Genomic DNA, 27,999 nt, shown 5'->3' with positions numbered 1-27,999 from the left:
ATACCGTACGATTTTGTATGCTCTGTTGTTAAAAACAACGGCAAAATGGAAACAAGTAAGGAATCAACTTTAAAAATGTTCATCTCATTGTGAAATCAAACTTAAAATCATTTGGACCATACCATAAACAAGTACAAGTACAAATATATCATTATAAACTCTTTCAAATAAAAGATAAAAAAATTTAAAGTGCAATTCATTTTCAAACTTAAGAAGATCAAATCAGACAAATATACCTAGAATTCCTGGCCTAGGTCACTAACATAAATCTGTTGGTAAGAAAGCTCTGAACCAGTAGGCACAGACTTTGAAAATTTCATCTTGCAAGAAAACAATGAGAGAAAATGACACAAAAGCATACGGTGTCGCTCAAATTTGATCAGAATTGGTACATACCAAAGATCAACAATAAGTGTTGTTTCTATCTGTTCAGTGCAGGAAAATTCTACGTTGATGTTATGACAATGATTTCTGTACAGTAAAACCAGAAAAACAAGAAATATTTAAACCAGAAAAACAAGAATGACAAAAGTAAATAAGGTCTGAAACTTTAGGTACTGGAGGTCAACTTTAGCAACATGCATAGCAGAAACAGCTAGTCCCTCTTAGTTTGAGCATAGACAGTCTTTTCCCCCCTCTACTGTCTATGGTTTGAGCAGGTCTGTTAATGTGTCACAGTTCATAAACAATGACAGGAAATCACTAATTAGCTGTTTCAGTTACTGCCACCATTCCCTTACATAATAGGTACCCTGCATACAAATAGGTTAAAGGTCAAAAATCTCTCACTCAGATGTGTGGGCTGTTTCAGTTACTGCCACCACTCCTGCACATTTGCAGGATTTCCCCTTTTCTTTCCTCATTTGCATATTTTTGACACTGACATGTTCATTAGAACAACGTCACATCTCAACCCCTGCATCTACCTGTACACCAAATACTAAGATGGTAGCTTTGACGGTATGGGAGCCTTTGCGTGTGATGGACATACATCCGCACATACATACCCATATACATACATACAGACAGACATACAGACACCATCGACTCACCATATAAGCTCTTTTTGGTGAGCTAAAAAGTACATTTTAATAACATTCATTTTGATTTTGTATCAAAATGGTAGATTACTTTTTGTTCTGCTCTTATTATGACAAAAAGATGCCTTGTTACACAGGGTTTCTCTGTCCTCTGTGTACCTTTAAACATGGTTGGTGTCTGTTCCATTAAAATGAATAGCTGGAATGACTTTTTATCTGCACTGGTCTAGAGGAAATACGGTATCCACATATCTTGTATTCGGTAATAATTTTTAATCAATCTCCAAGATTCATCAGACATCATTATTAGTATAATTAGCAAGTATGTATTTCTTGCGACAGACGTATGTCAAAAACTGTCATGATATGAAATGAAATACATTACCAAACATGTCATGAAATTGCACTTTCTGTTGGTCAGTTTGCCCCTGTTTATATTGCTCAATGTGACATAATGGACTTTAGTCTACATTGCTCTTTTTCTCTCTATTAGAATATCTAACAATTCTGGTCATCTAGAGTTATGTAATATAAGTGATTTTCAATGACATAGTCGCCGTGAAATATGAATTTTGTCAATGTACTATGGTGAAAGTGCGGAAATGTGTTTGTACATGCACTTCAAGTCCCACGTCCAGTAGAAGGTGATAGTCACAAATGTGTGTACACACTTTGTCAGGACACAAGAATTAAAATGTGTTGAAACTGCCTTATGCTTATTTGAGTAAATGATATTGGAACATGGAAAGAAAAGTGCCTATGGAGGGTGCTGCACATACAATTTTGCAGGATTACTTGGACAGGAAGGGTAAGCAGTGAGACTACTGTGGACTGAAGCTGCATAGATACGTGATCAAAAATAACCTTGGCATTGTTTCCTTGAGCAAATCTTTATACAGATCTATACCAATTATGACTATGTTAAACTAATAACATGTTTTATGTTGCTATGGGTCATTTAAGGTAGTCAGAAGAAAAGACGCAATAATATGCATAAAAAGTACAAAATTAAAAGTATCCCAACAAAAGTTACACATTTGAATAGGAATTGTAAAAAGTACATATGAAACGAATATCAACCTAATTTGACCAATGAATCAAAAGTTTTGGCAATTTTATGAATTTTAATACCTATCTTTTACCTCATTTGCATATTTTTTGAAAGAAGCATGTTTAATTGAACAAATTCACATCTCTGCCCCACAATGAACCAGTCTGAGTCATAGTGTATTGTCCTTATATATGCTAGCTTTTGGGTCACTTATTCCTGAAAAGTCGTTTTCGTCATTTATAACTCGCGCGATATTTTACAAAAAAAACAGATAAAAATAGTGGTGGAAGTTGCATGATAGGACTTCATCAACTCAATGTATTTTGAATCATGGGAAAAAGGAGCCAAGCTTGGCGCTTTCATCACGTGATATGGCAGGGACAACCTTCCAATGGGTATGGCATTATCATTCTCAATGTATTTTGAATCATGGGAAAAATGAGCCAAGCTTGGCGCTTTCATCACGTGATATGGCAGGGATAACCTTCCAATGGGTATGGCATTATCATCCACGTTCACACCAGGCTGTGCATATTTGCATAACTATTGTTTATGTTGTGCAAATATGCACCGCCTGGTGTGAACGTTAGTGAGTGGAAAATGCTATTCCCATAGAAAGATATGGTCCCTGCTATATGCCCTTTAATGATGTAAATGCCTTACATGTAACCTCTCATATTGGGTACAGTGTTCTCCCCAGGATTTTTTTACAAGAGGGCGAAGACGTGGCGTGGTGCGAAGCACCACAAGCGACCGCGTAAGCGTTTGCAGGGGAGGTCAGGAGGGGGTGTCCCCCCTCCTGCCATTGGAGCTTTTGAAAAACAGAGATTAAAATGGTGTTATTTGGTGGCACTTGGGGAGTATTTTTTCAGATTTTTTTCGTATAAAAACTCAAAGGAAAAGAAATCTGAGACAGTGTTCCATAACTTTTATTCCAGTTCACTGATTTCAATGAAGATTACATTTTTTGAAAACGAAAATATAGCGACAGACATACATTTATTCATCAATGTCAAAATTATCACCATAACACTTAAAGGTATACTGTCACCTGTTCCAATTTTTGCCGCAGTTACCATGGAAAGAGAAAAACTAACCAATCACAGATTTTAAGCGGGTGGCCGCTTTTTAAAACCATCGCCCACACATGGGCATTTTGAATACCAAGGAATGCCCCTTTGACCATATATGGGCATATTTAGATTACAGGTGACTGTATACCTTTAAAACTTACGTGTTCTCAGCCTGATACATGTACATGTCCGACCGAGCCTAAAAATAGGTTGTTTTGCCTTGGGAAGGAATACACAAGCGAAATTCTAACCTCCTATAAAAACTTCAGAGTACACTGCTGTCCTTGGTTACCCTCAATCTCCTAGGCATGTTTACTCAGCTAAGTCGGTTACCTAATACACAGTCCCTATGGAGGGACCGTGGCTAACGCTACGGCCTGAGCCATGCAAATACGGCTGCCATCAATGAGTTGCACATGGGCTTATGATCTCGGATGACATCACAAACTCGCGAGATTTGCAAGATCGATGAGAATTACGTTTGCAGCCTGCAGGATCGATGCTCGCTTGTAAATCACTGTCAACTTTTTTCCCTGTACATTTTATTGTTTTATTTTTCAAAAAAATAAATCTTTTCCATTTTTGGCAAGGGGGCGGTCGGAATTTACAAGAGGGCGCCACGCCCCCGTTACCTTATTCAGGGAGAACACTGGGGTGTCTTAGTGTCAGTGTGGCACTACCAGCCTTGTGAGCAACACATGAGCACATTCTGTAATCAATGCAGGTATATCATTACAAATTTTTTTCAAAGAAACAAAAAAAATTACGTAGACAAAATTCATACAAGGTGAAGAGGTCATTATACCGTCTGTATCGCAATCCAATTTTAAGTACGTACGCAGATGATTTTTCTTTTGCATTTCTTGGCTTCTTAGCCTTGGTATCGTGGTCTATATTTGTGAAACTCCTGGGTCCCTTTAAAGAATGAAAGGTATAAAGGCTTTCCGCGTCTTCGGATAATCTTCAAATTTTTCCAGATAGTACCTAGACAAGGGAAGAGACCAAATTATGGATTATCGATGAGTCTGATTCAATGATAAAACTATTGATGTTGCCTACCGAGGCAGATTTCTCTGCACAATCAGGCCCCACCTATATATTACTGATGTACACTTGTCACATGGCCGGGATTAAGAAAGTGAACGAACTAATTAATGACTAATTATCTTCATTAAATGTTAATTGCTATATACAGAGGATAATTTGTTCTGGTGGACTGATTACTGTCTTGTTTATTTTGCACTATCAGCATTTCTTTATGTCGTATTAACGAATTTAATCTTTTAACAAATGAATAATTGATATGCAAAAAAATTGAAAAGCAAATTAAGAGCTCATTTTATATTCAAAGATTAATAGCTCTCTCACTACTACTGTTTCTGGAACACATCCACCACATGATTTATAGGAATAAAAAAAATAAATTGACTGATGAAATTTAAATGCCACAATATTCTAATTTTTTTTATTCTCAAATTCCAGTTGAAACATTTCATGGAAAAACGTGAAAATGTCTGTCACATGTTCAATCATTTGTGGATCAGACAAAAGGGGATGGGGGTCAAATGTCTGTCAAAACAAAAAAGAGAGATAAATAGACTCTCCACTTAGCCAGTCATGGATACCATGGAATGTTGCAATGAAGCAAGATGAATTAAATTCTTTGTTTTGCGCCCACTTGAAATTTAGAAAGGTAAGTGGACAAGCTGTTCAAAAACACATGGAATATTTTACACATGCAAGTTCTATATTTACTTGGCTGTTCCAATGTAATTAATATTTGGCAGTTTTGAGAATCAAAGCTGAAACTTTTTCTTTACTTCCATGATTATTAGTAATACTACAATGTGACATTCTGTTAACTTGAAGGTGTTTCACATACATTTTACAAAATTTGTAAACATTGATCTGTGGGCAGAAAAGCTACATGGCAAAGTACTATTCAAATATACTGTATTTTTTTTCCCCCTGAAAATTCCAAAAACCTATGGATACGGAGACGCAAAACAAAGAATTTAATTACTTTGGCTTAATGATTAAACTCCATCTCACTATGCAATCAGCTACAACATTTGAAATACATATCATATACCCACTTATACATGTACAATATGACAAAACAACACTCATTTGGTTGATTGCCATTAAGTGCCACAAAAAATTAAATTTTTTTTTCATCACATAACCTTTTTACAAAATTGTCTTTATTGGAGTTAGATTGGTTTCATTAAACAAAATCTCCATGGAAACCACATCAGTTCCTACAACAATGCAATTTCCATATTTATTTTTAAACAAATGGATTACCATGATGATTGCATCGGAGGGAGTGGAAAATAAAAGCCTGAACTGCTGATAATAATATCTATCCAAGATCTATTTTGGAAACCCATTAATCATATTGTTTTCATAATTCAAAAATAAAAAACGATGACAGCATTGGGCAGAAATGTTCAACCAAACACTTCAAGCAATGTAGGAGGATACCACACTCAGGATGTTGAACTCAGTATGATTTCACTTTCTCCTCCTTTCTGAGTGCCTGGAATGCTTCGTCCTTGACGACTTTTGAACTTTGGAGGAAAAGACTTTTCAGATTGCTTTAAACATCCTTTCACATTAGGCGAAGTAAGCATACATCCGCTGATAATGGTGCCTCGATAAGATATCAAAACACATCACTGCTAGTATGGAAGCATTTCTTACTTCGAAGACAAAAAAAATCCTTTTATGATTATAAATGATCTATGAGTGTTTATCAGAGGTTTTTAGCTTTCTCTTTGATTCCAGATGAAGGGAGAGCCATCTCCATGAGCACATTCCGTGCTACTAAAATGCAAATTACTGTTTCTTCTGTAATGGGGTAGAATGCGGAAATCGTCCATAAAAACTGATATGATGCCGATTATGTATGTTACCACTCATAAGTGGCCTGCTGCTCGGTACACCATACGGAAATGTCTCATGCCAATAAGTAGTCCATTGCTTCCAGAACTAACATCGTTAAATTTCATTGATATCTTAATGCATTTCTGTTATATTGTAACTATTTGTGTGCAGAGCGATTAAATTTTAAGGCTTATTTTTTCCATTTTCCAGACAAATTATGTCAGTGTTACCTAGAATGGGATGAGAATTTTCTTTCAGCGCACTTGTGATGACGACATCACATTTTGAAGAATGATATTTTTTAGTCGTGAAGCAATTGTTCTAAGGTTGTTGTGAAGCATGTGAAGCAGGGACACAGCCTTAAAATTCCAGTCATCAATGGAATGCATTTGGTTGATCATCAGCCAGAATAGTGAAATTTTACGGCCTAGTAGCCATCAGACATGGCTACCGTTCGAGCCATGGAACAATTTTCATCCATGACTGCCTGGATAACATGAGTCATTCAACATATCAGCTGCAAGACTGAAAATATCTATCCCATGGGCTAAAAATTCCACCTTTACTGATTCTATTTTTGATTCCCAATTTCTTTTAATGATGTGCGACAAACATTACGTGAGACTATGTTGAAAACTTGAAACAGACAAAATAGCATCCACCCAAAATGAGAGTTTCAAATTTGTGAACTTACCTGTGGTGATGTAAAGCTCTTGGTCCAATGTTGCAGATTGTGAAGAAGAAAAATGCATAAGCCTGGGCTGTGTTGCAGGCTAGGGCCCAACCAAACCATTCCAGACTCTCCCCGAAGAAATTGGCACCAGATACATACTCAAACATACCACCTGCAAAGGCATTTGTCAAGAATGAGACACTGCAGTGAGTGTATATCAACTTCATTGCCAGTAAAATGTGCTTTTTGCCCACAAGTCAATTGTATGTGCCTATAAAATAGAAAATGCACAGGCAAAGTTCCAGTATTTAAAAATGTGCATCCCTGTCTGATACTCTGAAGAGACTGCAGTCGTAAACACATTAACGACAATATGTGTTTCGGATTTGACAGAAAAAAATTTTTGCTCAAAATGTCGCTAAGCAAACTGTAAACTATTCGTTTTCAAAATCGAGTATAAAAATCAGGAGTTAGAGTGCAAATGTTGGTTCTTGAGAAAACGATTACATAAACTTTCCTGATATTAGACATACATGGCTGCTATAGGAAAAAATTAAATTTTGATTTTTTAAGAAGAAACAAAATTTCATGTACTACACAAACGTCAAAATGAGGTCCACAAAATCAGAACACGAGTGAAGTATTGTGAAAGTTTGAGAGTCCAACATCTGACCTCAAGGTACTTTCTTTGACATTGAAACACAAATCAAAAATATGTCACATTTCACACATAAACTTCTTTCAGTGATTTCTTCTAAGTCTGTTAAATTTCATTTAATTTGTAAAAAAATGAAAAAGATTCACTGTAATTATTCAATAAGCATGACAGTCACCACAGAAACTTGGTTGTTAGCATTACTTTATCACTATGTTTATTTCATCCTACTGTTATGGCTTCATCATTTTTAGTCATTTCAAAATTATGGGTTCCATATGTGTGTGGTGTCATCATCAGTTCAAGCAAAAAGTTCATCCAAAGCTAGCAAAGAAAAGATAGGTCTCTGTAATTTCTGGTGCATTAGACGTACATCACAGATCATGTGATCTTGAATATAAACAATTCCACAGTAGTTTTCTGTCTAATGGATGATATCTGGCGTATCACATGATTTATGTCTTTTTATAACGTACTGGCAATCTTGATAGTCTTATGCATGATTCACGACCATTACTGCAGTGGAATGGGCCTCGGGGGCAGTTTTTCAGACGCTCCTATTGTTACAATACTTTTTTGCTGCCTATGTGGACTTATTTACAAGGCTGTGGAGTCAATTAAATTTTCACCGTCTTGTGTTTTATGACAATGGGAAATTTATTATTTTCCTCGTAGAGTCAACAAACATTTAAAGTGGCCATATTTGCACTTCAAATATCAGCAAAATTTTGATATTCAAATTCCAGACTTTGCATGGTGACCACCCTGATTGTTATTCTTGATTATGAAATTTCCTTGAAGAAAGTTTGAGCACAGGTTTCAAACTGTTGGTTCTGAGGCACATATAACCTTGATGTGAGAGGGCCTGCTTGTCTTGGTTATCATGCAAAGCTGTTCAGATGATTGTTTTCTTGTTATCTCCATTGAAACTCAGAAAAGCGTGGTTAGGTAAACTGAATTGATCAAAGTAAGAGAGTTCTCCCGAGGCAAATCAGATTACCCAATTTGGCCAAATCCATGAAAATCTACCATCTACAAATATTTGCTCTGAGATGCATGTCTCACTTAAGGTAGTATGCGTCTCAAAAGTTTAACTTTCACTCAAATTTTCCGCAAGGTATAATCTGTCAACCAATCAATTTCAAAATCAAGAGTAACAATGGAGGGTCACAATGCAAATTTTGGTGCCAGACTAGAGAGATAAATTACCCAAGATTTACCGATATTTGAAATTCAACATGGCTGCCATCCCTGTGTTAACTCTATGGAGAAAAATAAAATTTTCGATTTTCAAAAAAACTAAAGCAGTGAAAGTTTTTCTTACTCAAAGAGCTTCAAAATGAACCCTCACAAGTAGCAGATCACAAAAGAATTGAAAAAGTTTGAGAGTCCAAATATCTGTCCCTGAAGGGCATTGTACCTTAATCCCACAATGCAAACATTTTAGAATACTTTCAAAAAATAAGGAATGACCAGAAACAAGTGCACATCCCATTCAACCTTTCACCACAATGGTTTGGCCAAAAGTGTATGTTATCAAAGGTGATTGTGGACCTGTTCACAGGGGATGTGGGAGTGAACAGGTTAGAGAAACCAAGTAAACACCGATCAATCTGGGGTGTGATACTCCATGGTGTCTGGAAATCATAACAGTTCCACGATGACATGGTCGGTAATGTGGGAAAATTGATATTGGAACCAAAATAGCCTTGCATCTGTGTTTACATACAGTTCCCTTTCACTTTAGCTATTGGAAAAAAAAAATTAATCAAATCAAAGCACGAACGCCAGTAAGTTCGCTGCACCATAAAATCTCCTCAAAAGATTGCAGTATTAAAATGGACGATTATGTCCCCTCTTTCAATTAAACCACATTATCACACTAAATGCACTACTGAACCCAGCGACACGTATGCCCCTTTCGGCAGTCCATTTCATTGTTTCGCAAGGAAGGTGATCTGTTTGGTGACAGCTTGCTGAATAGAGATTAGGGAATGTATTTTTGTTTTGCCTAAATAAGCTCATCCAGTGGTACAGCTTGCACACGCAGCAAATATAAATAACATGTACCACACGTAATCATGCACAGTATTTCAGAATCAAAACCTCTTTGATTTGTCTCCATATTACCAATGTGATCAAAAACCTGATAAAAGCTTGATGAATTTAGCAAGCAGCAATAAGAGCTTTGCTTTTGGTTATTAATAGCTTTCTATCTGTCCCAGAATGCACTGCAAAGAAAAATGCACTGCTTTGAAGCAACACAATATGGCTGCCTGTTTTCAAAAGTTTGCCTCTGGTGCAAGTCAGAGACAAATGGTTTAATTCCCAGACATCTAACTTACTAACTGCATGATATAATACTTTAAAACATTTTTGTCAATTTGAATTATACTGAGAAAATTGCTAGATGACCCACTGCTTCTGTCATCATTTTCTTTAAACTCTTCATGTACCCGTGCCCCTGCCGCTGGCGCCGGGGAGAGGCATGGCTCAAAACCTGTCTTCTAGTCGGGGGTCGGTGTACAGTGGACGAGCGGGGCACAGAGCTCTGCCCAGGAGATGCGTCGGTGCCCCCGCCGAGCTAGCTTGCCCCGGCCGCTGGCGCCGGGCAGAGGCATAGCTCAAAACTTGTCTTCTAGTCGGGGGTCGGTGTCAAAGAACAGCAAAAATCATTTGTTTTCAGGGGGCTTAATATCAATAAAAATTTATTTGAATATTTTCACTAAAACAAAACCATTGATGAACAGAGTTTACCTACTAAATTCGATTTAATTCACAGACATGGGGAGCCTTACACTGGTATTTTGCTGTAGATTTGGTGACATTTACAGAGGAGAAGCATAATGATCAAAAAATCAGGGGGCATTGAAATACATTCCACTGTATTGATCATACATTGTATGCTCAAGAAACGCAGCAGCTTCTATCTGTGCACCATATGGCCTACTCATCAAATTGTAAGCTTTCTCCAAGGGAATGAAAATTGAAAGTATGACCACAGATAGTAAAGAGGATCTACTGCCCATGAAATGACCAGGTCACTGCAGATTTATCGGCTCGGTGACATTTGGTCAGAGGCTTTACATTCCCGTGATCACGTTCCTCTTGACACCTCATTTGTTCACACTGCTCCTCTGTTTATTCCTCTGTGACCTATGACCTTCTACCGATAAGACAGCAGATGCGAGTCGATCAGTGGCGATGTCCAAATCATCCTGGATCATTCAAATCAGCAATCAAGAAACAGACCATAATCCAGACGGAATGTATTTCTTCTGAAGTTTACAACACAGAAATGTGAAACGGCAAATTCTGATAATCATGACTGGAGAAAGTTTCTAAATTCTGCATCTGAACAGACGATAGAGACTTCTCTTTCCAAGCTTCTAGTTCTGGATTTGAGGCAAATTCTAGTAAAAAAAAACCTGTTTCAGGAAAGGTCAGCTGCATCACTTGCATTAAATTCAGTGAATAAACATTTTGTTTTATGTGGCTATACATGATGATTCTTTGATGGCAGACAAATCAGAAAAGCTAGCTCTACTTTTAACGAGAATAACACCTTGTATACTAATTCTAATGGTCTGAAAAGCTTATGCAAATGCATTTGTGCGCATGAAGCTAATTGTGATTTTTGTTTTGGCTATTAATTTCGCAAACATGGCTGTAAAAATTTTTCACTCTGGAAAATCAGTACATTATGGGCATGTTGATAAGACACTATAGAAGAGTTACACTAAACTCATACTTTACATACATAACACTAAAGCATGATATCTTACTAGCATATGTGCAGATAAATGTACACGAACATGCTATGATGCTGGTCTCAACGAACGGAAAGGCCACAAGAAACTGTCAACACTCATGCACAGCTGTCATGTGGGCATGTACATGGTTCTCTTCTGCAAAGTATAGCCATCAAGATATGTCATGGCAAATTTTCATCACATCGGCCCAACACTCAGTTGGCATATCAGGACTGCTCCATCGGTTGCCCTCTCTGACATGCAGCGTGAAATGACGCGGAAAAAAACATGGTCCACAATTGCAGGGAAATGTACATAACACAAACCAGGATGACATGTACCTTTCGGCTCACACGTTGCAAAGAAGCACTGTACATATATCTTACATGGAGTTGACTGACTCTTGTCCTGAGTGTCTATATATAGCTTTTTGAAACATGCAATTGGAGGGTAAAGGCCAAGATTTTATGATGTGAATGATATAGGACTCCTGATTTTTTTAATTTATGGTAGATGATGACCAGGTTATTTAAAGACCTGATGCCGCGGACAAAACTTGTTAATTACAATTTTTGGAGCCGTGCTCCTTCAATGCATTCTTGTAATTGCCAGCTTTTGCATCTTTACATGTATTGAGCGAAACCAAAACAAAAATATCTTTGTTTTGCCAGCGTTCTTTGAAAATTGACTAGTTGACTGGACATGTTGGTGAAAGCGCAAGGCTCCTAATATGTCACAAAGAGTTTGGAATCTTGTAGGATAAGAAACTGCTAACAAATATAGCGACCGATTAGCGTGCAATGTCCAGTGGTTTGGAACCTTCTGTAACACTAAAGTGCCAATATTCTGCAGATGCCTTTTTCTTTTGACGTCAGCATATCACATCCATAGAATTCACGCAGAAAGACTGCGATATAATACAGCTGTAAAATAACTTGATGCCCAGATTGCATTTCAAGTCAGAAACTCAAGAAAACTGAAATCACAACAATTATAAAGACATGCAATGTATGCTTGGTACTCCAGTATCAACATGAAGTATAAACTCAGTTTGTTTAAAAGGCAGCACTCCACTGATCTCATTACAAATAACATTTTGCATGCTGGTAGTTCAACAATGGAAGGCAAAGTTACTAAATCACACCATGTTTTGTACATAAAATCAAAAATTTCCATGGTGTTCAGTGTGAGTACACTGAACATTCATCGTAACACTCTGAAACTTTCTTCCCCACATAATAGATCTAATTCTTTAACCCTTTCACCACCATGGTTTAACCCAAACCCATCATTATCAATGGTTACTGTGGACCTGTTTACAGAGAATTGGGGGTTAACAGGTTAAAGCCCCATATAAGCTACAAACGAATGTGTAAAACCGTTCTCAAAATATCCTCAGTTTTCCAAGAGTTGCCTTTCATTTGGACCTATCAAAGACTGAAAAGTGTATAACACTGTCATAAGTGTTGAAAGTGACATGCAAATTCAAATATTTGAACATCATTATAGATTTACCGCCATTTTCAAAACCTAATCATGTGACAGAGAGAATACAGATTACGACAACAAAATGTTGGCCATCGTGTATTGTGCAGTCAAGTTAATGGCACCATGCTTGTTTCCTTTATGATTGAGATGTGTATGTATTGGAAATACTGCAATTTTTGTACTTTTCAATGGGCACGGTTTTATAAGTGCAGCACCTGTTTATTATTTAACCTGTTATAAGACGCGGAGGCATGGTCAGAATAAGCAAGCAGTGATACTTCTATACATGTCCTTCAGTTAGCACATTTACACGAATCAAGTTTGGTTTGAAAATAAAATCACGAAAATGATGCATAAAATTCGCAGCTATTGGGGCTTTAATGTATTTTCAATTATTTCTTTTTCTGTCTACAGGACATCATTTCCTGTTCTCATCCCGAAACCATGGCGATTGTGTGAAGTGCCATATTCGATTTGTAAACATTGCCTGTTTGTGAGCAGATTGGTAAATTTGTCATCGTTGACATCTGAATTTCAGCGAGACAAGAATTCGTTTGTCGATAAATTGTACATTGTACAGAATGCAATTTGTATACACAAGTACTTTGTATGTCAACCTTTTTCAGGAAGAAGACGTCAAAAATGCATTTGTTTTCGAGGACAAAAATACAAAAATATCATGAAAATATCATAAAAAGTTACTGTAATTGAATCTTTCAGATGGATGCATATCTGTACCCAGGCATGTTTACCAAGAGATGTAATAGTTTGGTGATGAGTTGTGTCTCATTTGATCCAAATGACGTGATTCAAGGAGGCGAGTTACAGTTGTCAAATACTGTTATCCTGTAATTGTTATTGATTAGGGTCAGCGGTGGTGCCTTTCCCTAATTGGTGATTTGGGATTCATCTTCTACGTAATACCAATGGGAAAACTGTCAGCTGTTTTCGTTCTGGATTGAATTCATTCGGTGAAATTAAATCCCAAACTCCAAGCAAGCAGATCAAAGTCAGCTCAATTGCCAAACAACGCTGACTGACAAAGGTGCAACTGTTGGAAAAGACGTCTTTTTTCCCCCCGTCATTTCTGGCTGCCTTTGAAATTTCTTTCAATCAGGAAAAATCCTTTCCAAATGGGAAAAATAGCATCACCATATCCACTTCAGATTAAAATATTCCCACACATCTGCTCCTGTCCAATCATTCCTTCACCTTTTCCAGTCATGTTTGTGGACTTTTTAAAAAGCCTGACCTCGACTTCACCTTTACAGATTAACAAATGTCAGCCTGCCATAAAGTTTTATCGTGCTTCACTTGAAGCATGTCTGCATCTGTCACATTTAACTTGTTATTTTCAGTCGCTCTTCTCATTGTTATTGTTTTTCAGTTATTTATTTGTTTATTATTCACTTACTTATCGAAATATTTATTTATTTATTCAATTAATTCATTTACTCATTTTAATATATTACTTTGGGCATAAAAGCATGCATACATGAATTATGAATTAATCAAGAAATTGATGCAGAAAAGTTGCACATATCATAAAAGTGAAATATATCGAGATTAAAATATTTGGCTCAAAGCGAGGTAGCATCAGTTGAAAATTGATGTACAGCAGTGAGCGATATGATCAGGCAACTATCTGATGAAGCAAAAATTGTTACTGAGTTTTTCTACATTCAAGGGACAATTGCTGTACTTTTTTGTCAATATTTTCATTATTCTTTTGTTTTACAAGGCAGATACACTGTAGTCGACGTGTACATCTCCCTAGTCGATGCTGAAATACACAGTATTATCCTTGCAAACACCACTGCACACAGTTTGAAATGCCTGTGCTGACCACAGAGGGACCGTGCACCGACGAATGAATTCTAGTATAGACTAACATTCAGCTGTCAGCAATAACATTCAACATTACACTCATACACGCTGTGATAACGAGATGTACACCGTACATTTCAGCAAGATTTTCCAAGTTGAAGAAGAATACTAAGACTTCCTAGAATAAACTGGATTCTTCATTCAAAAGCAAGTGAAGCAGAGAAGACAAAAACACTTACAAATAATTTGAAGACAATTGTGTGAATGATTTTCAAGACATTTCCAAACAAAGATACCACAGAAAGATCCGAGAACATGATGTGTGTATATGTGCTCTTGGCAGCTCTGCCAATTCAGTTTACCGGCTAATCTGCCCATTAGTATCTCAAAGATGTGTATTTATTGGTTTAGGTTTTTTGCAAATCATAGTTTTTAACACAATCATGAATGAAGTCATCACCCAGGCATCCGCGATCCAAATCTGAATGCTGTCTGCAAAGAGGTTTCAGAGAGAAAGGTGTTTTGACCCTCAATTTTTGACCCAAAATTTACATATGCGAATTTCAGAAGCATTCAAAAGAAATCACCATTTACAAAGTCATCCCTATAAAATCTACAGAAGAGAATACAACTACAGCTGTGGTTAAGTTCCCTGTAACTTTGAGACATTAAGAAACAATTCTTGGACAAATTAAGCATTTTTTTCCAACGTTCTTGGCAAGGTGTGGAGAGCAAATATTTGCAAGCATCTGGCAAAAAACACTGGTGGTCCACTATGACTGAGTACATAGATTAAAGAAGATTGGCACTGAAACTCCTAATACACTAGCTTAGCAATGATGATACCTATCGTAAAAAGATGGTTAATAGAAAAAACGCTATATCATGATGTGATAACAGAAGTTTCAAGTCATTACAAATCTAAAAATGTGAACAACGAAGAAACATTAGTCCATGCTCCCATGGCAACCATATCTTTGCCTCCTAGGCTGAGCTGCATCATTAGCAGAAACTGGAAATTCCTTTCCCACATAACAAACTATGTCGACATCTCAACTTCTCCGCAGATAGCCGATGACAGCCTGCGGCATTAAGTCAGCTCAAGCAAGCAGGCTGAGCTCTCTGGCTTACACCCTGTGTCGCTTACAAACCCGGCTTCACAAGAGGCATCGCTGTCTAAGGATATCACCCACTCCGAAATAATCAGTGACCTCACTAGATTGTCAGCCGGGTTGAGATCAGCCGTGGCATCATTACTTGTCGTGCCATGATGACTGGAGGCGAAGTTGATGCGTTTCCAGGATGGCAAGATAACGGAACCTTTGATGTACTGATGGATTCAGAACATTAAAATTCAAAACTCCATTCGCCGAACAGTCAAGGGATCAGTCTATACTTGTTATTTTTTTTCCCCATCATTTGTCATTTCTTGAGAGACTCACATGTGAAACAGATGGACTCGGATAACGATGAAATGAAAAGTTCTCAGGGGAAATCTTTACTAACTGAAGCGCGAGGACAGGACTGGCATTAAAAGACGGTGCCTGCATTAGATGTGCCACAAGATACACCTAATAAATAACAGTGTAATAGCACGGGATTAGATAACCCGAGCATTCTCTTCCTTTGTCCTTGAGCATGATTTTCTCTCTAAAGTAAACATTTTGGATCACGTTCACATTCATGTACATTTCTATGGACGGTTTCAATGTCTGTGAACAGATGCAAGGCCATAAATTTTTGAAAAATGCGCTTTTGAAATTGACTGTGTCGCTGAGTATACACTGCACATGTATAATATAGGACATAAACCATTTGACCCAGCACTGGGGTTAAAATAAACTACATTGTGGATTATGCATGGGTATGTCCGAAGGTAATAAATCCAGCCGAGATATCAATCTTGTAGGCCGTGGATTTACTGCCGTGATTTCAACCATGAAAAATGAAGGCGCTGAATAGGCAGTGAGAGATGTCAACATCAACATCAAGGTCATCCCGTTCTGAAGCTGTTAATCATTAAGCAATGACATTGACCACAACTTTTTTTTTTCATTTCCCTGAATGGGCATTGTTGTGAAACTAACATCAAAGCAACTGTAATTTTCAATGTTTTCCAATGCAGTTTGTGTGATTTAAAAGGAATGTCAATGTGTCTTCCCAGCATTTTTTTTCAAGATAGACATGTGACATGAGAGTCTCCAAATCTTTACAATTTTTTTATTTTTCTTTTTGCATTTATGTGTAAAGGTTTTGAAACTAATAGGGTACCAGTTTGCCATTTTCTTTACATATAATAAAATACTTTCATATGTCCGGGAATAAAACAACCTTGGATTAGTCTTTGATCACAATTGATGTAATGCAACGCATTGGTGACTGATACTGGTACACAAACGATCAAAGTCTGTATCTGTATTTAAGTCCTACCTGGGTAATGTATAAACCAAACACAAAAACAATCTAATGAGTATTCCTGGAATAATGTTGACAATTTTCATCTATTTTGCGCGACTGCTTATTCAAAAATAATACAGCCATTTGTAAAAAAAAAAACTCTCCTTTCAACACGATGCATCAAGACAACCAAATACAAGGAATAATACGTGCAGCAGTTCTCTTGTTGCAGATAGATGTCATACAGACATGTATACATATACACAGGCACATTCACACACACATACACCAAAAAATTGTATACCAGTATTCAATACCAATATGAAATACTCAATGGTAGGAAATTAACCAAATTCATACTTCCCATGCCCGTGATAATTTGCCGTACTTCATATGCATGTTCACTTTGACCGATTATGATATTGTCAAAACTCATCTCAACTATAGGTTTTTGATTTACCTGAGATTTATTTTTAATTTTGCTCATATCCTTCAACGTACCAGTACTAGTCCACAAAAAAAACAAAAACTAACATTCCTTGGAAAAGGATTACAGCAGTCATTTACATGTACCTTTATTTTCAATTTGTACACTTTTGTATCTGTTACACAGAGACAACAATATTATGATTCATCCCCTCCCCGCCAGCAATCAACTGAGAGTGACGCGGCCGCCGCGCCATTGGGCGAAACCGCCGATGCCGAGAGCGGCGCGCTAGCAGCAGCGGTGGCGGTTGCCGGTGGAGGACTCCCACACGCCCGAGGCCAAGGTCATGTGACTAGCTGCTAGCCGTGAGCACAGCAAAGTTTCGGCACAATGATCGCAATGACAGAGTCGGAGGTAGAAACCTAACCTGTCAAGTTTTAGTAACGAAGAAAATGTCAAACTTGGCCACTGTGCAATTAAAAGTGTGTCAACCTGCATTTTACTTCCAGAAATGTCTGCACTAAAGTTACAATGTGCCAGGACAGATTATTTGGACTCTCAAACTTTTCCAATTCTTTTCTGATCTACCAGTTGTGGGGGCTCATTTCCAAGCCCTCGGAGTAAGAAAAACTTTCAATGTCTTATTTTCTTTGGAAAATCAACAATTTTATTTTTCTCCATACAGTTAACACAGGGACGGCGGCCATTTTGAATTTCAAACATCATTAAATCTTGGGTAATTTGTTTCTCTAGTACCACAATTTGCGCGGTGGACCCCAATTTTTATTTTTGATCTTGAAAGAGAATAGTTGAAAGATTCCTTGAGGAAAGTTTGAGCAAAAGTTTAAGTCTTTCACTTGCGAGGCGCATACTACCTTAATAACTAGAGATATGGATATCAGAGTTTATCACTCAAAACCAGACACTCAGATTTGTATTCCAGTCTTTTTTTCACAAAGTGGCATAGACAAGAGAAATCAATGATATCACTCCTGCGCACATCTACTCAAAAGGTCAAAGGTCAAGTCACCTTTCCGCACCCTTGCACTCTCACATAACGATGAGATTGCTATCCCGACACTGCTCAATGCTCAAGCAATGATGTTTGCCATGAATAATTCAGGCATACTTTGTTTTTAATCCTTTATCCTTAGTAAAAAGAACATTTCGTTCTGCCGTCACTGGGAGAAATAATTTAGCTGCAATTTCGCTTGAGCAGCAATGCATATCATTCAAATCTGTTTTTTTCCCTTTCATCTCGTAATCTGGAGTTGCTGACAATGCTCAGAGATATGCAGCAGAAAAGTGATTTTATGGTCTCAAGGAGAAACAACTTGACTAGAACAAGTTACTGTCTGTAGATTACGATAGGACAGCTTATGTTTAAACCTCAACGTGACTGAGACAGTTTAGGGCATGATTACGGAAATTTGTTGTATGTGTGCACATCTGTATGGTGGCATTTATACTGTCTGCCTCTATTAGTATTGTGAACATTCAGGGATTTTCACTTCATGTCAAGCAACTGTCAAATTTCTTTGTGCACAATACTTTGTCAGAGTCATCAGATTTTCTCAAGTTTCTACCATTTCAGTTGACATGCCTTAACCGTAATGCTATCTTTCATATGAAATAATCACTGCCTTTGGACACAGTTCTCAATGATTTGAGCCACACTACTTCATTTTAGTTAAAAGTGGGAACACGCTTCAGCGTGAGAATAGTGAGAATGTAACAATCTCTTCATGGCCTGAAGAAAATCATCAATTGTAAAACACAACTGGCCACTGGAGGGCGCTTTCTCACTTAATAGTGACTATGGCAACTGCTAGCAGTTCCCTTGACAACACGCTTTAATTAAGATGGTGAGAAAGAAGTTATTATGAAAATAAATAATCCTAGTTCAGAATGCAGTTGGGAAATTATGGGAAGCCTGACTTCACTGGATTCTGAGACCATAATGTATATGCTAGAACATTAGGAAGAGTTGAAATATGAAACACAAACCTCGAGGAATTTTGTATCCAGTCTCGCCTGGTTTTCTCAGATTCCGCAGAATGTGATCTGAGTGGAGATTGATGAGCATGCCGCTGAAAAACAGCAAACAGCCTGCAAAAGAAAAACATCAAGCTTGAAAAAGAAAAGAGTAATGATCAACTATTTATATTTGTACCCTACTGGCTTGAATGATCAAATTTCCCGAAATGTCAACTTGATGGATGGATTAGGAGAGCCAGAAAACGCGATGAAGGCTGCAGTTCCACTCTGATGATGTTCTTCATCCCTTACAAATATATCACTTGGCTATATCAAATTTAAGGATTAAATCTAGCAGCTTCATTTCCTGTTCAAAGGGCCATGGCTTTGACGTGGAAAGCTGATCCGTCTCGGCGCCTTGGTTTGAACAGCTACTATATCGTCAGTAAAGGCTTTGTTGCCGTTGATTGATGACTTGCCCTTGGCCTCCTTGGAAATCAGCCGGATCCTGACTGATGGATTTGCAAACAGCCTTTATTTCCCTTTGCACATAAATATGGAGTTTTCTCTATTTGTGAAATGCATCATAATGTTTTTTCTATTTTGTGAAACGCATCATGGGTCATCGTAGCTGGCTGCATTATTAGAGTAAAGGAAGCAAGACATACTGTTCTGAACAAGCGACCTAGCGGCCAATACAGCTCCACTTTGTTTTGTAGAGAAAAACTATTTGTGACACATGTGTTGATGAAGAAGGTGGAAATCTTTGATAGCTCATTTCAGTAGCCCGACAAAAATGGCAAAAATAGCTGCAAAAATACAAATTTGAAGATTTCGTCATAATTTCAATATAGCATATTAAAATAACCCCTAGGAACCTGTATACCAAATGTCACAGCTATCTGACAAGTAAATTCTGAGAAACAAATTTTTTGACCACAAATGGTAAAAATTGTCATAAATATATAGAATTGCAGATTTCACCATACTTTCAATATATCACACTAAGTTTATCTGTAGGAACTTGTATACCAAATATCAAAGCTATCATATGAGTAGTTTTTCAGAAAAAAAAAAAATTTGAGCAAAAATTTCAACAATTGCCCCCAAAATACAAAATTGTAGATTACAACATAATTTAAATATATCACACTTAGATCATCCCTATGGACCCTTATATCAAATATCAAAGCTGTCAGACAAGCCGTTTCGGTGAAATAAATTTTTGATCAAAAATGATAAAAATACCGCAATTATACGGTGTCGCTCAAATTTGATCAGAATTGGTACATACCAAAGATCAACAATAAGTGTTATTGCTATCTGTTCAGTGCAGGAAAATTATACGTTGATGTTATGACAATTTCTGCACAGTACAACCAGAAAAACAACAAGAAATATTTAAACCAGAAAATTAAGAATGACAAAAGTAAATAAGGTCTGAAACTTTAGGTACTGAAGGGCAACTTTAGCAACATGCATAGCAGAGAATCTTTCTACCATAGATGTACAAAAATAGACATCCATATGGTTTCAGCAGATCTGTTAATATGTCACAGTTCATAAAAAATGACAGGAAATGACCAATTATCTGTTTCAGTTACTGCTACAACTCCGAAAACACAATAGGTACCCTGCATACAAATAGGTTAAAGGTCAAAATCCTCTTATTCAGATGTGTGGCTGATTCAGTTCACTGCCACCACTCCTGCACATTTGCAGTATTTCCCTTTTTCTTACCTCATTTGCACATTTTTGACACTGATGTGTTCATTTGAACAAATTCACATCTCAACCCCTACATCTACCTGTACACCAAATACTGAGACGGTAGCTTTGGCGGTATGGGAGCCTTTGTGTGTGACGGACATACATCCACACATACCCACAAATATACAGACATACAGACATGCAAATCAGATGCAAATGAACTGATTCAGCTTATATGATAACCTCACATTGGTATACCAAATGTGAGCTAAAAATTGCCTTACAACTATAAATTTGAATATTACTGCATAAATTGAACTATCTAAAATAGGTCATCCCAAAGGGATCTGTATCCCAAATATCAAAGCTGTCTGACCTGCAGTTATGAAGAAGATTTTAAAAGATTATTTGACAAAAAATGACAAAAATTGCCTTAAAAATACAAATATGCAAATTTCACCACGATTTGATCAAATCTAATTGAGGTCACCAAAATGAACTGCACATCCAATTCCAAAGCAATTGGACATGCTGTTTCTGAGAAGAAGTAATTGTTGACGGATGACAAATGGACAGACAGACTGACGATGGATTGAGATGGAAAATCAGCCTATTTGATAAGCTCCGAGTCGCTGACAGCAGAGCTAATAAAAGTAGACAGATTGACATAGAACTTCAATGTAAATAAAATCAGCACAAAAGTTTGGTGTGAAGACAGAAGTGGTGTACGAGCTGATGTGATTATAAATAAATTTTGACAGAAAGAATTCTAGTAAATCAATCTATGAGAAATAGCTTATGAACTCAGTTTCTTCAGAGCCTTTACTGCCAGAAACTTCATTCATTAAAAACGTTTTTTGAGAAAAACCATACATGAGTTTTTAAAATATGAACACAATGAAATACTTACATCTTGATTCAAACCTGATGAACTGGTGCATTTCAAACAAGAATGTGATCAGTTTCACAACAAAATGTTCAATATTTGAACAAAGTTTGCGATGGTATTTTCATAGGTTGTCTATCTGCTGGGCCCACTGGTTCAGACACAGTTTTGAACAAGTAGGTCAAGTAAAGAATTTAAGTCAAAAAAGTGAGTGAACTCCTAGCTAGAGCCTACAAACTATGTCCATTTTGATTCTTCTAAGGTAAATGGTTTGAGCGTTTATGGACAAAAAGTACTTTTCCATTCTTTCAACAAGACACCGCAGTTATTGAAACAAAATTGATGTGTAACCATGGCAGCAGTTTGCCATATTGGCCTGATGATTCGATGCAAAATAACTGAAAGCTTTGACAAGTTATTACTGTTGCCTGTTGACCATTTCATAAACTGAACCACCATCAAAGCAACTGGGATCCCTTTCATGATAAACAGATACTTATCAGATGATTTTTATTTCAGTACCTCGCAATAACTTCTGTTATCAGCCGCTACCTGTTGAAACTATTTACTATGTCTGCTTAAATGCGTATTCCCACAGTCACTTTTTAAAAACTACTGAAATGTTCAGTAAGGTGAAAACCTGTCATTTGCTGTCAAGGTACGGATGCATGTCAATTTAATTTTCTCTCCATGCAATGATTTCCCATTGTAGAGCTAAGTGGTTAGCAGACATTAGGACTTGTTTCGGTGTATGTGCTGGCACGGCCTCAATTTTGATTACTTTTGTTGCATATCAGACTCCATGCATAATTGACTAATTTTAATCGAATGATTGATTCATTGATTGACTCAATTGGACAAAATTGGGACAAATTTCCGGAGGCCACTGATTTTGTTTTCTCTCATTCGGGCATTTAACACTTGTGCCGATTGGTGATTCGGTCCAATTACACTCTGTTCACATCGTTCATGGTCGATGGGGAAAAAAAATGCCGGGAAAAGAGTTAACGGCACTTTAAAAAATGTCAACCACATAACTAAGTAGCCTGTCACATTAAGTTCGGTAGCACTTAAGTGATTGCTTGGAAAAAAAGAAAACATTTCTTGCAGGCTGATCATTATTGCATTATCAGAACATCACAGTGTCCTTTTCCTATATATTTTATGACACTTTAGTGCGCTGTTTTCAATTCATTTATTGCTGTTATTCTTATTTTATTGCCTGAGTATGTTGTAATTTATTTCATTATTCAGTTGATTTTTTGGATTTGTCTCTTGATGTCTCGTTGTCCGTAAAATGTATTTTTTCAATCCATACTTGCATATCAACTGAAAATATAAACAAGTGAATGAAACAACAAGCTTACCGCAGCACAGAAATATGGATGTAGGAAGATTAAATATATGATATGGACACGAAAATCAAAACTCTACTATTCCATTTCTGCCATTTCTTTCACAGGGTTTTCAACCCTTTCCCTGCCAGATAGTATCACCTCCCCATCAGCCAAATCAGTGAAAGCGGTATTGAACCAAAACAATACGTATTTCCACCCACTCTGTTCCAACAGCTTTAGTCCATAAAAATCATGTTTACAGTATCTGTGATTTCAGGGGCCTTCAAATGTTCAATTTTTTGTTAAAATGCATCAAATGAGACATATTGTGCTCCACTAGATTTAACGAACTTGACCTGAGGGTGAAATATGAACTTGGCAGGAAACGGGTTAAATTATTACAACATTGTTGGACCTAAAAAAAAAGCAGGACTTCAACATACCAGAGTCTGTCAAATCTACCTCATTTTCAGAGTGATTATCAAATTACAAGTAAATAGTAGTAAACATTTTGGTACATGATGTCTTTCACATTTGCACTGCTGTCGGAGTGTTCTTGAAGCCTTCTCCATAAACCTGCAGGGAAACTAGTGATGCAAACATATCATTTGAGCTACAGCAGGTGGCATTGCGTAATGTGTGCATGCATACAGTCTTCTGAGCAGAACTCACCGGTCAAAAACACAGAACTGTGCAGCCACGTATCCGAATAGACCGCGTACTGAGTCAGCGTCCTCCCCTGCATGTAGCCATTGTAGAGGCAGAACATGAAAGCCAAGATAAATGGAACGATGGGTGTGGGTTTGCCTCCCCTCAGTAACAGTGGAAATATGAAGGTTCTGTAAGGTTTATGTCAGAACAGAAATGTATGTAACTTGGTGAGATTACCATAGGTAATTAAAGCATGACAAAATGAAACTGAATGGGGGGGGAAGGGGGAGGGGACATTTGCCATTTTCTATTATTATTCACTCAAATTTAAGAGTCTGCCACAATCATCCCATGTATAACTTCCACGTTTCCATGTCTATCAATGGCAACAGCATTAATTATTAACAGTTCATTTGTGAAATTATTTTAAATAAATAATCAATCATACCTAAAGAGAATCAACATTGCAGCATGAATTTGAAATTTTTCAGTTAAAAGAGGACTATTGTACGAAAAATGGATGAACACAAAATCATGTATTTCAAGAACATATTCTTTGGGTGAACAATTTAAACATTACTTCTGAGTTGGACAAATATTCAGTTGAGTGTACAACCTAGATAATTATAACAACTTTTACTTTTCTTGAGCAGCTAACACCTGTTTCCAAGTATTTTTCCAAAGTGTAGCCAAATGTGTTACTGGTCACTAGAGGGCGCTATATCTCACAAAATTTCAACAAGTAATTTTCAGCGCCCGAAGATTTTGTCTCCCATTGGTCTTGTTGGTGTAAATAATATTTTGTATCATATTATACAAGTGTTTCGATGGTGAAGATACTGCAATCTGATTGTTTGAGCTGGAAAAAATTCTGTATTTGCTATTGAGTTCAATATTTGCTATACTGCATGATTGGATTCAGCTGTCAGTTGAAGAAAAATCCAATTTTAAACACTTCACAGCAGAATTTTAATATACATACTACAATATTATAATATGATAGTAATACACCACTGTGATCCCAGCAATGCGTATACCACTTGGTTTTGACCAACTCACTCACTACCGCTTGTGCGTATATACATTGTGAACAGATCAAAATCTCTTCGTATACCCATCACTATGGTTTATTGCTCGATGATATCTTTATTTTGCCCGATTGTACAAAATAAAATTAGGTGAGCTTTACATGAAGAAGTAAAATAAGAAAATTAAAACCACTGACAATATTTTGCTGAGCAGAGATTGACATTTTTCAGGTGTTCATTCCAAATTTCCAAGCCAAGCCACACACAGTAAAATGCAACAAATTGTTTTCCTGAAGAAAACACCCACATACATGTATGGATGCAAATTGCATGACAGCCACTACAACAACTGTTGAGGGATACTTTGTTCATTAATTCATATCTCCTCAATGTGCCGGCTGTGGTGACTTAACCTATACTGTAAATGTACATCGGGAGACTCCGAGTGGGCACAGACTAATTAACAACTTAATTTTTTAGTGGTAGGTTTGCCGGAAAGGAAGGGGCTCAAAACAAAAAAGTTTTGGTAGGCGTTTTGTGTTTGTAATAATAGATACCAGAGTTGACCTCTCCGTCATTGCATCTGCAGCGATTAAAGTTTTGCCTGCCAATCCTGATTACTCTGATAAAATTGACAAACCACAGATTACCCCAGTACAAAGTTTTATTTTGATGCTGTCTATCATATCCCCATTGGCTCCAGAGACACATATCAACAAACTGAAGCTTGGGTCACAGGTCAAGGGGCATGAGTTTGCAAGCCTAACTTTTAAAAATTTTAGGGTCAAAGGTCATGATACTAATCACCTACAGACCATGGTCACACATAGAGGTTAATTTTAAACCACAGAAATGGAATTAATTTGACTTTGGACCCATTACAAGAGTGAAGGTGCAACTTGTTTGATTTACCTGTCAAGCCTGAAAATTACATAGCTTTCAGCACATATGATGTTTTAATCAAGGCAGCTGTTGAGTCATTTCCCTCTGTCTAGAAATTCATTCACTGTCAAAAATTAGGTTAAATTTTCAATTGCAGAAAATGAGTACTGGTAAGCACAGGGTTTCAGAGACCTCTTAGTATTATATGTGAAGAGTTGAAAAAAGCAGAATTAAATTACCCTTCTGTAATTTAATCTGAAACATATATGGAAGAGAAAAGATAAAGACACGACAGATGACAAATTGTTCTCTACATTACCTATATTCATTCAGAATTCTCTATATTTTCCTAATATTTGATAATTAATTGACAAAGATTTCATGAATTTACAGACATTACATGTAATACTGTATGTACATTGTGTGTGTGTGTATATATATATATATATATATATATATATATATATATATATATATATATATATATATATATATATATATATATATATATATATATATATATATATATATATAAGATATATGGTGTGTGTGTGTTTGTGTGAACAATAACATAATGCATAATGTTATAAATATATGTTGTTACTCAGCTTGAAGGAGTGACTTCAATATTCTATACTGCAGCACTTCACTTTAAGGGAGCCGTCATTATTACGGCCGGGGGTTCGGGGAATGTGAGGGGGGGTCACTCAAAAAATTGAAAACTTCAAGGGGGGTTGCTCAAAATGTGGAGAGGAAGAAGGGGGGTTACTCATGTGTGAAATAAATTGAAACACCTCAGATTGCACCATGGCACACATCGCTTTCTCAAAACTTTTGATACGAGAGGTGGAGAGGGGGACCCCTCTCATGTTCTCCCTCTTGGGGTGTTCTAACAGTTTTACTTTGTAAGAAAACAATTTGAAAACACCTTACAGATTGCACCAGATTGCATCATTGCAGACATCAATTTTTCAAAACTTCCCATGCAAGATAGGGGACAGCCCCCTCTGAGACTTCCCCTTGAGCCTCTCTCATGTTCTCCCCCTGTTATTTCAGTTCTCCCCCTGTAGTTTCAGATTCTGCCCAGTCAGATATCCTAGTGAAAACCCTGTAATGATACCCATCCAAATTAAATAATATACTACATGTATGTGGTTAGATACTGGTTACAGCATGACTAAATTACTACATTGCTTGCTTTGGCGAATCTAATAGGCAATCAAACTGGTCAGATAAATAGATGCAGCATGCTGATAAAACGTTTACGCAAGATTGTCAAGGGCAGTGCAAGATCAAAACACCAAAGTTTGGTAGAATAAACCTTTATTAGCAATACAACAAAACACCTACCCACCCCTGGGGACGGACACATAGGCTATCCCCTATGGTTTTACAATTGACTTACCTTTGCACATAATGAAGCAGAAACATTCCCATGAGAACGCGATTTGTCAAGGATGCGCTGAACTTATCGGACGAGGTATAGCAAATGAGCAGGACGGGCACAAGAAACGACGGTAGTTCCTGCAAGACCCAAGCTACCTTTGGATGCATTCCTGCACCCCACTTCGGACTACCATACCTGCCGTAAGGACTATGTGTTATCATTAGAGCCAGCACGGTTGGTATGGCTGTCCCTGCCATAACTGCAGCGAGATAGTACAGCAAGTCATACTCCGCCGCGGAGCTCTTAGGGAACGTTGACAACGTCTTCAGTGCAACAGAAAATATGGTCGCCATTTTGAGTACCAGTCGCGTTCAATACGTAACTCAACAATCCATGCGGCGAGACACAGACGTTGACGTTGGGTCATAGACGTACGTAAACTTCCGTTGGATGTGCCATTCGTGATATACTATGGGTTCACTATACATGACCCAGATTGTCTTCTTGTCACGTGATACACCCCTCGCTCAAGGTCCTATGGTGATACGATATTGATAACAAGATATTACGCCATCATCACATTATCGTTGCGATACACTCCCAGTGATAATCCGTCTATATACAATATATATATATCCGTCTATATACAGTTCGTACTAATGCAGGTATGGGGGGGGGCGCTAGAGCAGGCATAATTATTATACAAATAATTAATAATTAATACTGGGAGTCCCCATTCCCCTTGAAGTAGTTTTTCTTTTCTTTTTTTTTTCCAAACGTCTGAGTTTTGTATTCATTTTCATTTACTAAATTTCTTTTCTGTATATGGACAACCCAGTCTGAAATAAATAATAATAATTCGCAAATAT

At 37.2% G+C, this 27,999-nt stretch overlaps 1 protein-coding gene across 1 annotated transcript; it reads right to left on the bottom strand.

Moving 5' to 3' along the window:
- Nucleotides 1–53: 53 nt before the first annotated feature.
- Nucleotides 54–27,628, bottom strand: LOC139149911 (3-oxo-5-alpha-steroid 4-dehydrogenase 1-like). The gene is made up of 6 exons (XM_070721959.1): nucleotides 27,149–27,628; nucleotides 23,855–24,021; nucleotides 19,280–19,381; nucleotides 6,748–6,898; nucleotides 2,576–4,148; nucleotides 54–2,476 (listed from the first exon to the last, which is right to left on the bottom strand). The coding sequence occupies exons 1-5, from the start codon at nucleotides 27,481–27,483 to the stop codon at nucleotides 4,082–4,084; spliced, it is 822 nt and encodes a 273-aa protein (XP_070578060.1). The 5' UTR covers nucleotides 27,484–27,628; the 3' UTR covers nucleotides 54–2,476; nucleotides 2,576–4,081.
- Between the last annotated feature and the right edge of the window lie 371 nt (nucleotides 27,629–27,999).

The sequence above is a fragment of the Ptychodera flava genome, chromosome 14 (genome assembly GCF_041260155.1).
Source record: "Ptychodera flava strain L36383 chromosome 14, AS_Pfla_20210202, whole genome shotgun sequence".
Taxonomy (NCBI): Eukaryota; Metazoa; Hemichordata; class Enteropneusta; family Ptychoderidae; genus Ptychodera; species Ptychodera flava.
The sequence above is the reverse complement of the archived record's forward strand: the minus strand, read 5'-3'. Positions and strand labels throughout refer to the sequence as shown.

What these genes read in the sequence shown, in the direction of transcription:
- LOC139149911 (XM_070721959.1), bottom strand. Translation starts at nt 27,483, where the DNA reads ATGGCGACCATATTTTCTGTTGCACTGAAGACGTTGTCAACGTTCCCT. An exon ending in CTGCTTCATTATGTGCAAAG is followed by an intron (nt 24,022 to 27,148) that starts GTAAGTCAATTG and finishes TAAACCTTACAG; the next exon opens with AACCTTCATATTTCCACTGT. An exon ending in TGGATACAAAATTCCTCGAG is followed by an intron (nt 6,899 to 19,279) that starts GTTTGTGTTTCA and finishes ATGCCTTTGCAG; the next exon opens with GTGGTATGTTTGAGTATGTA.